The sequence below is a fragment of the Dromiciops gliroides genome, chromosome 6, assembly GCF_019393635.1.
Source record: "Dromiciops gliroides isolate mDroGli1 chromosome 6, mDroGli1.pri, whole genome shotgun sequence".
NCBI classification, from domain to species: Eukaryota; Metazoa; Chordata; class Mammalia; order Microbiotheria; family Microbiotheriidae; genus Dromiciops; species Dromiciops gliroides.
In genome coordinates, this window is record NC_057866.1 from 273,296,802 (window position 1) to 273,308,942 (window position 12,141).

At 43.9% G+C, this 12,141-nt stretch overlaps 2 protein-coding genes across 5 annotated transcripts in view; both read left to right on the forward strand.

Annotated features, from left to right (window-relative positions):
• PDE5A (phosphodiesterase 5A) overlaps positions 1-12,141 on the forward strand; it is a 187,219-nt gene that overhangs the window by 45,801 nt on the left and 129,277 nt on the right. For all 4 annotated transcript variants that reach the window (XM_043971733.1, XM_043971734.1, XM_043971737.1 and 1 more), the window contains exon 3: positions 5,220-5,309. In XM_043971733.1, coding sequence (XP_043827668.1) covers positions 5,220-5,309 — 90 coding nt within the window. The remainder of the gene's footprint in view (positions 1-5,219; positions 5,310-12,141) is intronic.
• LOC122731553 (cytochrome c oxidase subunit 6A1, mitochondrial-like) lies at positions 3,878-4,210 on the forward strand. The gene has a single exon (XM_043971738.1). It carries the CDS (start codon positions 3,878-3,880, stop codon positions 4,208-4,210), a length of 333 nt encoding a protein of 110 aa, XP_043827673.1.

The window sequence follows — 12,141 nt, forward strand, 5'->3', positions numbered from 1 at the left end:
GTGGGAGTTTAGTTGGGCTTTGAAGGAAGCCAGGAAGGGTAGGTAGGAGGAGACCAGGAGAGAGGAGAGTCCTGAAAAGCCAGAGGGAGGAAACTGTCAGAGGGGAAAGAGTGATCAACAGTGCCCAAGGCTGCAGAGAGGTGGAAGAGGATGAGGACTGAGACAAGGCTCTGGATTTGCTAACTAAGAGATCATTGGCAACTTTGGAGAGAGTGGCATGGGTGGAAGGATGTGGTGGCAAGCCAGATCCTAAGGACCTGAGAAGAGGCTGAGAGGAAAGTCAGGGATGAAGAGTAAGGAAGTGGATTTCCACACTCTGTCCAGGAACAGGTTCACTGGGTTGGTTTCACTGTGAGTTTTTGAAACCAGGGACCAGGTTGGGTTTTTTGTTTGTTTGGGGGTTTGTGTTATTGTTGCTGTTTACCCTATAGTACAGATTTGTCCATTGACCTCTATATACAGGCACATATATATCTATATACCCATACATATGTGAAAACTCATTCACACATAAAATAAATATCCAAGCTTGGAAGAAAACACGCAGGCTCTGAGCTCAGTAGGTGACTGCTGACACCATACCATGGACACATTATACAGCCTGGCAGTGATTTGAAATCCAGCTGGATGGCTTCCATCAACTAGCAGTGTTAAGAAGGAATGTGGAAATGATTCATTAGTGTTGTTTAGAGTAGTTTATATGAAGAGCTTCTAAGCAAATCCTAAGTTGACCTAAACAGTGCCTGTCCTCAATCGAAAGAGAAGCATATCATAAACAGCCCCCCTCCCCATACTCCCCTCCTCTCACAGAATTTCAGACTAGAATCCTGGCTCAGTTCCTCATTACCGATGTGACCTTGAGAGAGACACTACCTCCCTGGGCCCCCGCTGGCTCTTGGGTAAAGTGAGGGGGTTGGATAACCCAACATCAGAGTTCTCTTCTGACTCTAAAAATGTTTTGATCTCATGATCTTATAAACATTTTTCTTCCATGCTTGGAACTTAAACACAAATAAATGTCTTTGGGGGTTTGGGAACCAGGAAGTGGCAGAGACCATAAATTGTCAGCTGGGAAAGTCTAAATGATTAACATAACAAACCATTGAAGGCTGAGGTCTTTCTCAGCCTTAAAAAGCCAAACCTGGTGAAGACTGGCAGGTAGTTGCTGCACATGAAAAATAGCCATAATAATGTTAATTAGTGACTTTCACAAACACTGTGGCTTGAGGTTGAGCTGAATTAGAATAAAAATCTAGATATCTTTCCTTAAGAATTTCATACAAAAGGCATCTAAAGAAATTCAGGATGTGTCAGTGCCAGGAACAGCTTGAGTCCATGGAGCTGGTATAAAGTTTAGAAGGTTTCCCTGAAAAAGTCACCCCCAAAAAAATTCACACCTCCTATGGGATTTGACATCAGTATCATTCCAGGGAGGGTATGTAGATATGAATCCTGGGAAAGCAGGACCTCAAAAAAGAGCAACGGAGAGAGGAATCATAGGGTGTGTGGTTTGGGATGCAGGGACCTCGTTCAGATGGACTCTATTTATTAAGAATTCTCTCTCTTACTCTCCAAATATGGTCATACCTCTAGAGCTGGAAGGGACTGACATCCCCATCCTTTCAGAAATGAGGAAAGTGAGAGACCCGGAGGTGAGGTCCGTGAACAAGCATTTATTAAGTGCCATATAAGTGTGTCTGAGGTGGGATTTGAACCCAAGTCTTCTTGACTCCCAGTCTAGTATCTTATGCATGGTACCATGCTTTCTCTTCAAAGAACTCTTGAAAATTCCATCTCTTTATTTATTAGTTTGTTTTCAATTATGTAAAACATTTCCTTATTTTTCATTTTGTATAAGAAGACTCGAATAAAAGGGGGAAAAAGAAAGAAAGTGAAAAATAGCATGCTTTGGTCTGTATTCAATCAATATCAGTTCTTTCTCTGGAGACAAGATCATGTTTCATCATTTGTCATTTGGTATTGTCTTGGATCATTGTATTGCTGAGAATAGCTGAATCCTTCTCTGTTCTTCATCAAACATTATTGCTGTCTCTGTGCAGAGTTCTCCTGGTTCTGCTCACTTCACTATACATCAGTTCATATAAGTCTTTTCAGGCCTTTCTGAAATCCTCCTGCTTGTCATTTCTTGAAACACAGTAATATTCCATCACCATCTGGAATAGAGGCGGTCCTTACACACTGCTTCAAGTTGATTGGTTGGCATCATTCAAATCCATTGGTTTTGAAGGTGTTCTCAAGTTGAGTTCACAGTCTAGTTTCTGAGAACAATACCTTCTTAAGGGATAGCTAGATATGATTATAATCCAATTAACTTGAAGTAGGCTTAATCAGCAGTCAATCACTCTCACTTGATTCAATCAGTATAGATTAATCTCCAGGTGGGTCTTTGAGTATCTGCTAAATCCCATTATTTCATCACACTATCCTTCTCGGACTTAGTAACTAGTGAATGGTTCCCTACCCATGAACCACCTGGGGATGGACCTCTCCAAATTAGCCCTGAAGATGCTGGGATGACAGATGTTTCACTGAGCTCATGCTCAACATTCTTCTAGTTTGACATGTCCCCCAAGAGCTCAGGGTTACTAGGCCCTAGAACCTCAAAATGGAGAAGTTTGTGTATAGCCCCTCAGTGGCGACATATTCAATATTAAAATACTCAAATGAATTTTCATTCTATAAGACATGACAAGTAATGAGAATAAAATGTATATGAAATATATCTGTATATGTATTTCATGATTTTTATAGGTATGTATGTATGTGTATATGTATATATTATATATAATGAGAAAGCATGATCTCTGAAGAATCAGAAGCAATGGAGAAATGGGTTGTGAGGTATTGGCAGGCTTAGACTCTTCACAGATTCCTACATGTAGAGCTGGAAAGGACCATTGAGACCAACCTTCTAATTTTACAGGTAGGGAAACTGAGGCACAGAGAGGTTGAGTGACTTGTCCAATGTCACACACAGAATCATAGATCTAGCTCCGGAAGGGACCTCAGAGGCCTCAATTTACTGATGGGGAAACAGCACAGAGAGGTGATGTGATTTGCCCAGAGTCACATAGCTATTAAGCGTTATGTGAGGCACAATTTGAACCTTGGGCTTCTGGCTGCAAGTCCAGTCCTCTGTCTACCAGGCCACACTGCCTCTCAAGCTGATGAATTTCATGGAAAAAAGTGAAATAGAAGGTATCTGGGAATTTGTGCTGAAGAGTGTACTCCAGAGGCAGTTCCAAAAGAATTATCAGGATGCTTCCAGGTCATCAGATACTGACACAGTGGAAAGAGTACTGGATTGGGAATCCAATGTTCAAACCCAGCTCTTCCAGTTGCTACCTGTCAAGTCATGTAACCCTCCTGGGCCTCAGTTTCCCATGCTATAAAAAAGGAGTTGAACTAGTTGACCTTTGAGGTGCCTCATAGTTCTCTCCCTATGATCCTATAGTATCAGAGAATGTCTCTAGCTTTTCCAGGGTGTTTCTTTGATGGGGAAGACCCCCTGAATTGATGAAGGGGGAGGGGCACAGTGAATTTGATTATCTGTACATAGGGTATACCTTCCTAGTTTAGGGGTTCTTAATCTCTTCTATGTCCTGGACCCCTTGGGCAGGCTGGTGAAGCCTGGGGACTCCTCAGAATCGGATTTGTAAGTATGTAGAATAAAAGCCATAGGATTTCAAAGGAAACCAGTTATTTATTTATTTTTCTTTAGTGAGGCAATGGGGTTAAGTGACTTGCCCAGGGTCACACAGCTAGTGTCAAGTGTCTGAGGCCGGATTTGAACTCAGGTCCTCCTTACTCCAGGACCAGTGCTCTGTCCACTGAGCCACCTAGTTGCCCCTGGAAGATGACTGTAATGGCGAGCAGTCAGCTGCTGTCACTACTGGGCCAGGTCTGCACCCTGGCCCTGGCGGGGCGGTTGCTGTCCAGTGGCGTCCACGGCGAGAAGGGCACGGGCCACCTGTGGAGGTCACTGACCTTCTTCATCCCGCTCCCTGGGGTGGCTGTCAGCATGCTGAATGCCCACCTGAAGTCACGGGAGCATCACGAACGGCCTGAATTCATCCCCTACCCACATCTCTGCATCCAGACCAAACCCTTTTCATGGGGAGATGGAAACCATACTCTGTTTCATAACCATCATATCAAGCCTCTCCCAACTGGTTATGAGGATGAGTAAAGAAACCAGTTATTTTAGTGAAATACAGTGAATTCACAGACCTTGGCTTAAAATGTCCCATCCTAGTAGATTATTAGCTCTTTGAGGGAAGGGAATGTTTCACTTTTGACTCTTACCCCCTGTGCCTGGCACTTAGTAAACACTTAATGAATACCTACTGAATGAATGAATAATAAATGAATGATCAAATTCTCAAATGATGATAGGACAGACCCTCCCTCTGGGCACCTGCCTTCTCCGCTCTGGCCTAGTCTGGCAGCAGAAGCTCACAAGAATTCATCGCATTCTTTGCATCTTCCAAAGTTTCTCTTTGGAAAGGGAGGACAAGAATTAGGAGACAAAATCCCTGCCCTAATCAAATGTGAAGAGAGGCTTAAATATTCAGTAAGTGTAAACTGAAGCTGCCAAAGGGATGCGTGCACATGTGCTTAATTGTGGAGAGCTCTGGGAGGGTCCAACCCCTTTATTTTATCAATGAGGTAACAGAAGTCTCCAGAGAGGAAGTGGCTTGCATGAAGCCCTATAGGCAATGAGCAGGAGAAGTGGAATTGGAATCCAAGTCCTCAGACTGTGTCAGTATGCTTTCTAGTACCGCACACTGCCTCCCTCCTGAGTGTAAACCCAATTATTACAGGTGGTGAGAGTTAGCTGTAGGTGGGGATTGGGAAGGCTAACAGCTGGGAGGGAGGGGCAGGATTTTGCATGAAAGCAAAACAATCCCTGTGTGTGGGGCGAATGAATTCGGACTTTGCCAAATTATATTTGTCAGCATTTGTTTCTCTCCGTGACTGCTTGTATCTCCCAAAACTTTGAAAAATAATCATGAAGTTTCCTCCTGTCAGAGAAGATAGCAATTGATGGATTTTGATGCATTTTCCAGTGCCAGAATTGTTACTCATGTTAATGAGGTAAGGAGAAGGTTAGATTCTTCTAATCTTATAAACCCCAGAAGAGGAAATCCATCCTTGTACCAGCAGGTTATTTAATTCAATTTATTTCTTCTTCATAGGATCCAAGGTTCAATGCGGAAGTGGACCAAATCACAGGCTACAAGACCCAGAGCATTCTCTGTATGCCAATCAAGAACCATAGGGATGAGGTGAGCTGGTGGTGCTGTCTGGCACGGAGGTGTTTACTGATAGCTTTGCTTCCTGAAGCACAGCAGATTGTTTCTTACTTTGTCAAAATATGGGAAAGTAACTACACCCAATTAACAAAGCATGAATGTTGTGAGACTTCTTTGTAATTAGACCTGGCATCAGTTTGTGTCTTTACTCTTGGTATTGTTAGTTATCACCTTGGCTTAGAAAATTATTTGAGGCTCAGTTATTTTCCCCAGCCAACCTGATTTCAAATAAACCCATCTAAATGTAGTCATATAGAAGGGAATCCTTTCATATTATATAGATCCTTAGTGAAACCTATTCTGTGGACATTCCTCACACTTCTTGGTTTCAATGGATATAAAATAAAAAGGAAAATATACCAGGCAGATTTTTTTTCCCCAAGGGTTGAAATTGTCACTAATTTTAGGCATGCATGTATTTGTAGGGTGTGTAGGGTGTAATGTGTGTGTGTGTATGTGTGTGTGTTTGTGTGTGTGTGAGAGAGAAAATGAATGAATGAAGGAATGAAGGAATGAATGCATGCATGCAGCTGGGTGGATCCAGCACAGCTATCCATCTCCATCCAACAAGCATTAATTAAGGGCCTACAGTGTGTAAGGCACTGTGTTAGGTCTTGACAGTGTGATGAATTACAATCCTGGAATGAATGAAAGTATTAATGACAAAGCACTTTATTAAGTGATTTTTTTTTTTTGAGCCACACATTGTGCTAAGAACTTGAGTACAAAAAGTCCCTACTGTCATCGAGTTCATATTCTAGTTAAGACAAAATGGGGGGCAGCTAGGTGGCGCAGTGGATAAAGTACTGGCTTTAGATTCAGGAGGACCTGAGTTCAAATCCAGCCTCAGACACTTGACACTTACTAGCTGTGTGACCCTGGGCAAGTCACTTAACCCTCATTGCCCCACAAAAAAAACGACAAAATAAAACAACTTCTGCCTTCAGGAAGCTTTTCTTCTAGGGGGAAGGGGAACAAACCCTCAAAGGAGAGAGGTAGAAAGGGAAGGGCACTTTGGTCCAGAAAGTCCTTATGGATTGTGAGTAGGACCACAAGGGAATAGAGGGATGCCCCCCAATCAGGGACCAGCTGAGTTGATTTTATCCCGGTTTGTGATGCCAGAACTGGTAGGTATGGGCAGGTAGGAAGGGTGGCAAAGGGTATTTGACCAAGAGTGAATACTTTGATATGACAGACATGTAGTCATCACTGGATCAGTAAGTGGAAGCTTTCTAGCTTAGTACAGATGGGGAAACTGAGGCCCCAAGAAGTTAAGGGATTTGCATGAGGTCATAAGTAATATGTGGCAAAGCCGCAATTTTCACCAGGTCCTCTGATTCCAAGATTAATGTCCTTTCCACTGTTCCACAACTCAAGACATGCACCGCTTTTTAAAACTGATCATTTGACACTATACAATGGTGACATCTCATTTCAGAGATACAGAGAGCAAAGCCAGCAACTACTTTGAAATTGATACTTAGCCCTGCCCAGTACCTGTTTCTCAGTTGTTCAGAGACAACATCACTCCTGTATTTTCTTCTTTCCCTCCTTTTTTCTCTGGGTAGTTGTTGTTTTATCCCAACTTGAATCTCTCCATTGTCACAGCATTGTGGTAGAGTAATCAGAACCGTGAATTTGAAGTCAGTCTCAGCCGTGCAGATTGGCCCCTCACAAATCACTTTCCTTTTCTGGGCTCGAATTTCCTCATCTGTAAATGGTGCATCTAGCACCAACATTCAGGAATCCTCTGTCATAACCCGGAATGAGGAAGAATCAGTCAGTTTAGCCTGCATTAATTTGTCATCTTGGGTAGAAGCAGGTTTTCAGTCACTCTGAGGATCATCAAGTCAGCGCAGTGCCGTGGAAATTGTGTTGGTTTTACATGACAGAACCTGGGCTCAAATCCCACTTTTACCCCCTACCAGTGTACTAAGCAAGTCACTTTCTCCGGGCCTCAGGTATGTTCAGTCATTTTCAGTCATGTCCAACTCTTCATGATCCCATTTGGAATTTTCTTGGCAGAGATACCACAATTTCCTTCTCCAACTCATTATACAGATGAAGAAACTGAGGTAAACAGGGTTAAGTGATTTGCCCAGGGTCACACAGCTAGGCTGCGTCTGAAGCCAGATTTGAACTCAGAAAGGTGAGGCTTCTTGACTCCAGGCCCAGCACTCCATCCCCTATGGTGCCACCTAGCTGCCCTGTGACCTCATTTAACTCATTTGTTAAATGAGAGGGCAGAATTAGAGAGTCTTGGTCTCTTCCAGCTCTAAATCTATGAGACTCTGACCCTAACTTCCTTAATGATAGCCACGTGTACTCCAGAGCAGAGCCAGCTGAGCACTGCACAAAGCTATTTAATAAAGTTCTTACATTGTTTCCTAAGCCTAGCAGCCAAAGCCATATCTCAGAGGGACCTAAAACATCAGAGATATAGATTTTTCTGGATGTAACATTAAAGGGAGTTCTTAGCTTCAAAATGACCAACAGATGCAACCTCTTTGCTCTATCTTTATAAAAAATTTTATTTTGCTTTTTAATTAGCAACAATATATTTTCTTTCCTTCAATCTCCTTCTCTCTAATATGTGTGTGAGAGAGGAGAGAGAGGGAGGAAGGGAGGGAAGGAGAGAGAAAGAGAGAGAGAGAGAGAGAGGGAGGGAGGGAGGGAGAGAGAGAGAGAGAGAGAGAGAGAGAGAGAGAGAGAGAGAGAGAGAGAGAGAGAGAGAGAGGGAGGGAGGGAGGGAGGGAGAATGAGAACACAAACATGAACAACCCCTTTGTACAGTCAAACAAAAGAAATCACTGCATTGGCCATGAAAAATATTTGTGTCTCATTCTGCCTCCTGAATCCATCACTTCCCTCTCTGGAGGTATGGGTAGTATGCTTCATCACTGGGGCCCCTAGAATAATGGTTATTCATTGTCTGGATCAGAGTGCTTAAGTCTTTCATAATTGTTGGTCTTTACAATGTGGTCTTCATTCTATAAATTGTTTTCCTGGTTCTGCTCACTTCACTTTTCATCAGTTCATACAAGTATTCCCAGGTTTCTTTGGAAACCATCTCCTTCATCATTTCTTAGCACAATAGTATTCCAGTCCAAGTCCATGAATATGCCATTACTTGTTCTGCCATTCTTCAGCTGATGGGCAGGCACCCCCTTGGTTTCCAGATCTTTGCCACTACAGAAGGAGCTGCTGTTAACATTTTTGTACATTTGGGTCCTTTGCTTCATTCATTGATCTCTTTGGGCCAAATTGTGGTGTTATACTGACTCAAAGGGTATTCACAATTAGAGACTTGGGCGGGGCAGGGTTCCAAATCGCTGCTCTGAGAAATCTTTTCTACTTAGTTGTGAACATAACTGGTGTCTCCTGTGATGAATGTTGTGACCTAATGTCTGAAGAGCAGCAGAGATTTTCTAAGCCTAAGGGTATTCAGCTGTGTCTAATCTTCCATTTAAAACAACAACAACAATAATGATCAGCCATTAAAAAAAAAAGTCCTCAGCAACTTTAGGTTTCTTTTCTCTCCAAGGTACTGTGACTTCCTTTGGTTTCTTAAAATTTGCTTTAAGAATCAAATCTTTTGGGGCAGCTAGGTGGTGCAGTGGATAGAGCACCTGCCCTGGAGTCAGGAGGACTTGAGTTCAGATCCAGCCTCAGACACTTAACACTTACTAGCTGTGTGACCCTGGGCAAGTCACTTAACCCCCATTGCCTCGCTTAAAGAAAAAAAAAGAATCAAATCTTTTGGGACAGCTAGGTGGTGCAGTGGATAAAGCACTGGCCCTGGATTCAGGAGTACCTGAGTTCAAATTCGGCCTCAGACACTTGACACTTACTAGCTGTGTGACCCTGGGCAAGTCACTTAACCCCCATTGCCCCGCAAAAAAAAAAAAAAAAAGAATCAAATCTTTTTCCTGGTGTTATCCTCCAAGGAGGAATCCATTAGGAAAGAAGGAAGGAAGGAAAGAAAGAAACATTTACTACAGCACTTTTATGTGATAGGCACATATTTGGCAGGTACACATGTACTAAGTGCTAGCCATAGCTAAGGACTGGAGCCACCAAGCAAGATGGCCTCTGCCCATAGAGAGCTTGCATTCCAATTGGGAAAGACCGTGCGCGTAGGGGAGGCGTGGTCGGGGAGTGGAAGCTTGGTCTTCTAAGGGCTGGGAAGGGGACTAGAACTTTAGTGCAAATGGTGAAGACGTCTTTTCTGGGCATGGCAGCGATGATTTGATTGTTGTTCTAAGAGTAAAGGGGGAATACATTGGCAAGCACTGGGTAAAGGAAGGAGGTTTATTGGTTTTGTACAAAAAGCCCAGAAAATAGGATGGTGGGGAACTGGGTGCCATTCCACATTGAGTGATGTGGGTCACTCAGAGCCCAAGGATTCAAACAGACCAACCATTCCATCAAAATAGATTTAAATACTCCACCTCCCTCCCCCCAAAACGGCCCCCAGGGTGACCCAAAGGAAGAGCAAAGCAGATAGATGCTGCTATCAATGACAGGGTCCCAGGAGCTCCCCCAGAAACGTCAGAAAACCCACTTTTATCCTCTTCCTTTACAAAGGGCCCACAGCAGGGTCCCAGACTAATCCACCTGGGGGAAATGTGAACCCCCACTGCCCCAGATCTACACCATAGCTCCCTTACTCACAGGGGTCCCAAGTGGTGGTGTAAGAGTGAGAGGTGAACTCACACCTCCCCAATTTCCCTAGTCTCCTGACTCACAGAAGGTAGATACAGACAGTTCAGAGTAGGTATAGGGAGCTGTAACCATTCAGACGTGTGGGCCCCAGGGAGGAAGCTGGAGTCCCGGGTGGGAATCTGAGGGTGAGAGCAATGGACAGGATGAAGGTAACAAAATGAATCAGGAAATGAGCAAATGTGTATTAAACACTTATTATGTGCCAAGCCCTCTGCTCCTTTCTGGGGATACACATACCTCCCCCTACAGAGCTTACATTGAATGAAGATATTGACTCCCATAGGGCAGTGGTGCCAAGGAAGGGGCACTTGGGCCAGGGGCATACAGCAAGCCCCCACCCCATTCAGGAACATTGGCAAAGTTGATCGGACCATGTCCTTGTTCCAGAACTGGAGGAGGAGGGAGCCGTGTGAACAGGGTATGAGGCCCAGGGGATAAAGGGAAATTATTCAAAGATGGGTTTTCTTCATCCTGGCTTTTTCATAGTACCCATATGGAAGTGTTTAAAATCCGACCATGATGGTTGCCTTGGCCCACTTTTCAAGGACAGAAGCAGGACAGTGGGTGGATGAAGCTGGTAGCCGGGTAAATATCTTTTTTTTTAAATCTCAACAATTAAAACTTTCCCATTATGAAATGGGTTTCCTCAGGAGACATTGAGTCCTCACTCCCCAGAGATCTTTCAGCAGAGGCTAAATAAATGATGCTTGTTGGCAAGGGAGCTGGGAGGGGGGGACGGGTCTTAGAAGGGGATTCCTCTTCATGAGCCGGTTGTACCAGAAGGCCCCCAACTCTGAGATTCCAAAAGTGACCCATTTTGAATTAAACCTAATGACTGATTTCTCCTAGAACTTGGGTGGAGGGGCAATTTCTTCTTTTCGAAGCTGGGCTAACAATTTCTCATGCCAGATTAGAGTCATATTTGGGGAAGGAAATGCCAGGATTTTCAGTTCTCTCCCTGTGGGTTCAGGTGACCTATTTCTGAAATGCTGTCTGCCCCTAAAGTACAGCTTAATTTGTGAAAATGTCAGAGATGAATGCTTGGGTGTTTTTAAAATTATTATTCCTCATAGGGACTATTCAGCAGTGACCCCGAAAACATTGGTTCTTGTTCAGGGCCCCTTTAATTGTCACTCAGAGCAAGGCAATCTTGTATAATCCTTTCTGGAGAAAGAGGAGGGGAGGCCCTGGAGGAACAATGGCTGCTCTGTGCACATTCCCCACCACACAGAGCTGGGACACCCGGCCGGAGGCTAGGATGACTGAAAACACCTGTTTTCTGTTGGCTGGATGTAAATTACAGTTATTATGGAGAAACTCAGCTTGGAACTGGAACGAGGATATGAGAGCTATTGTATGCTTTCGCACACTCGTCATTGGCTTTTGTGGGGTGGGTGGGGGGAGGCCAATGGGAGGACAAGCCTTAAACAGACTCCTAGGGATTCTGTAATCTCCCTTGGTGTAGCTATTCCCTCCAGTGAGGTAAATCACAACCCATCCATGCCTGTCCATAGGGTGAAACTGTTGTCTGGGTTTTCCCATAGGAGCATAGACTTAGAACTGAAAGGGATCTTTAAGGTCACCAAATTAAATCCCCTCATTTTACAGATGAGGGAACTGACGCCTACAGAGGCCGGGTGACTGAGCTCAAGTTGTTCCCTTTGGAAGTGTCTAAGACAATATTGAACCCAGCTCTCCCTGTGTGACCCTGGTCAAGTCACTTCAGCTCTGCCTCAGTTTCCTCAATTGTAAAATGGAGATTATAATAGAATCTAACTTCTTGTTGCGAAGATCAAGTGAGATATTTGTAAAGTACAAAGTAGATGTTTAATAAATGCTTGTTCCCTTTCTCTCTCCCTTTTCCTCTATGCAACATCTCAATATTTGGAGGCTTTTTTTCTCAGTCTGTTCACTTCTGGTGGATACCAGTGTATACAGTAGTCTCACTTCCTGACTGGCCCACCCTCTTTCTGATCACACAAGTCCTCCTCATCGTTGTTGTGGAGTCGTTCTCAGTCTTGTCCGACTCTTCATGACCCCATTTTGGGGTTTTCTTGGCAAAGACACTGAAGTGGTTGGC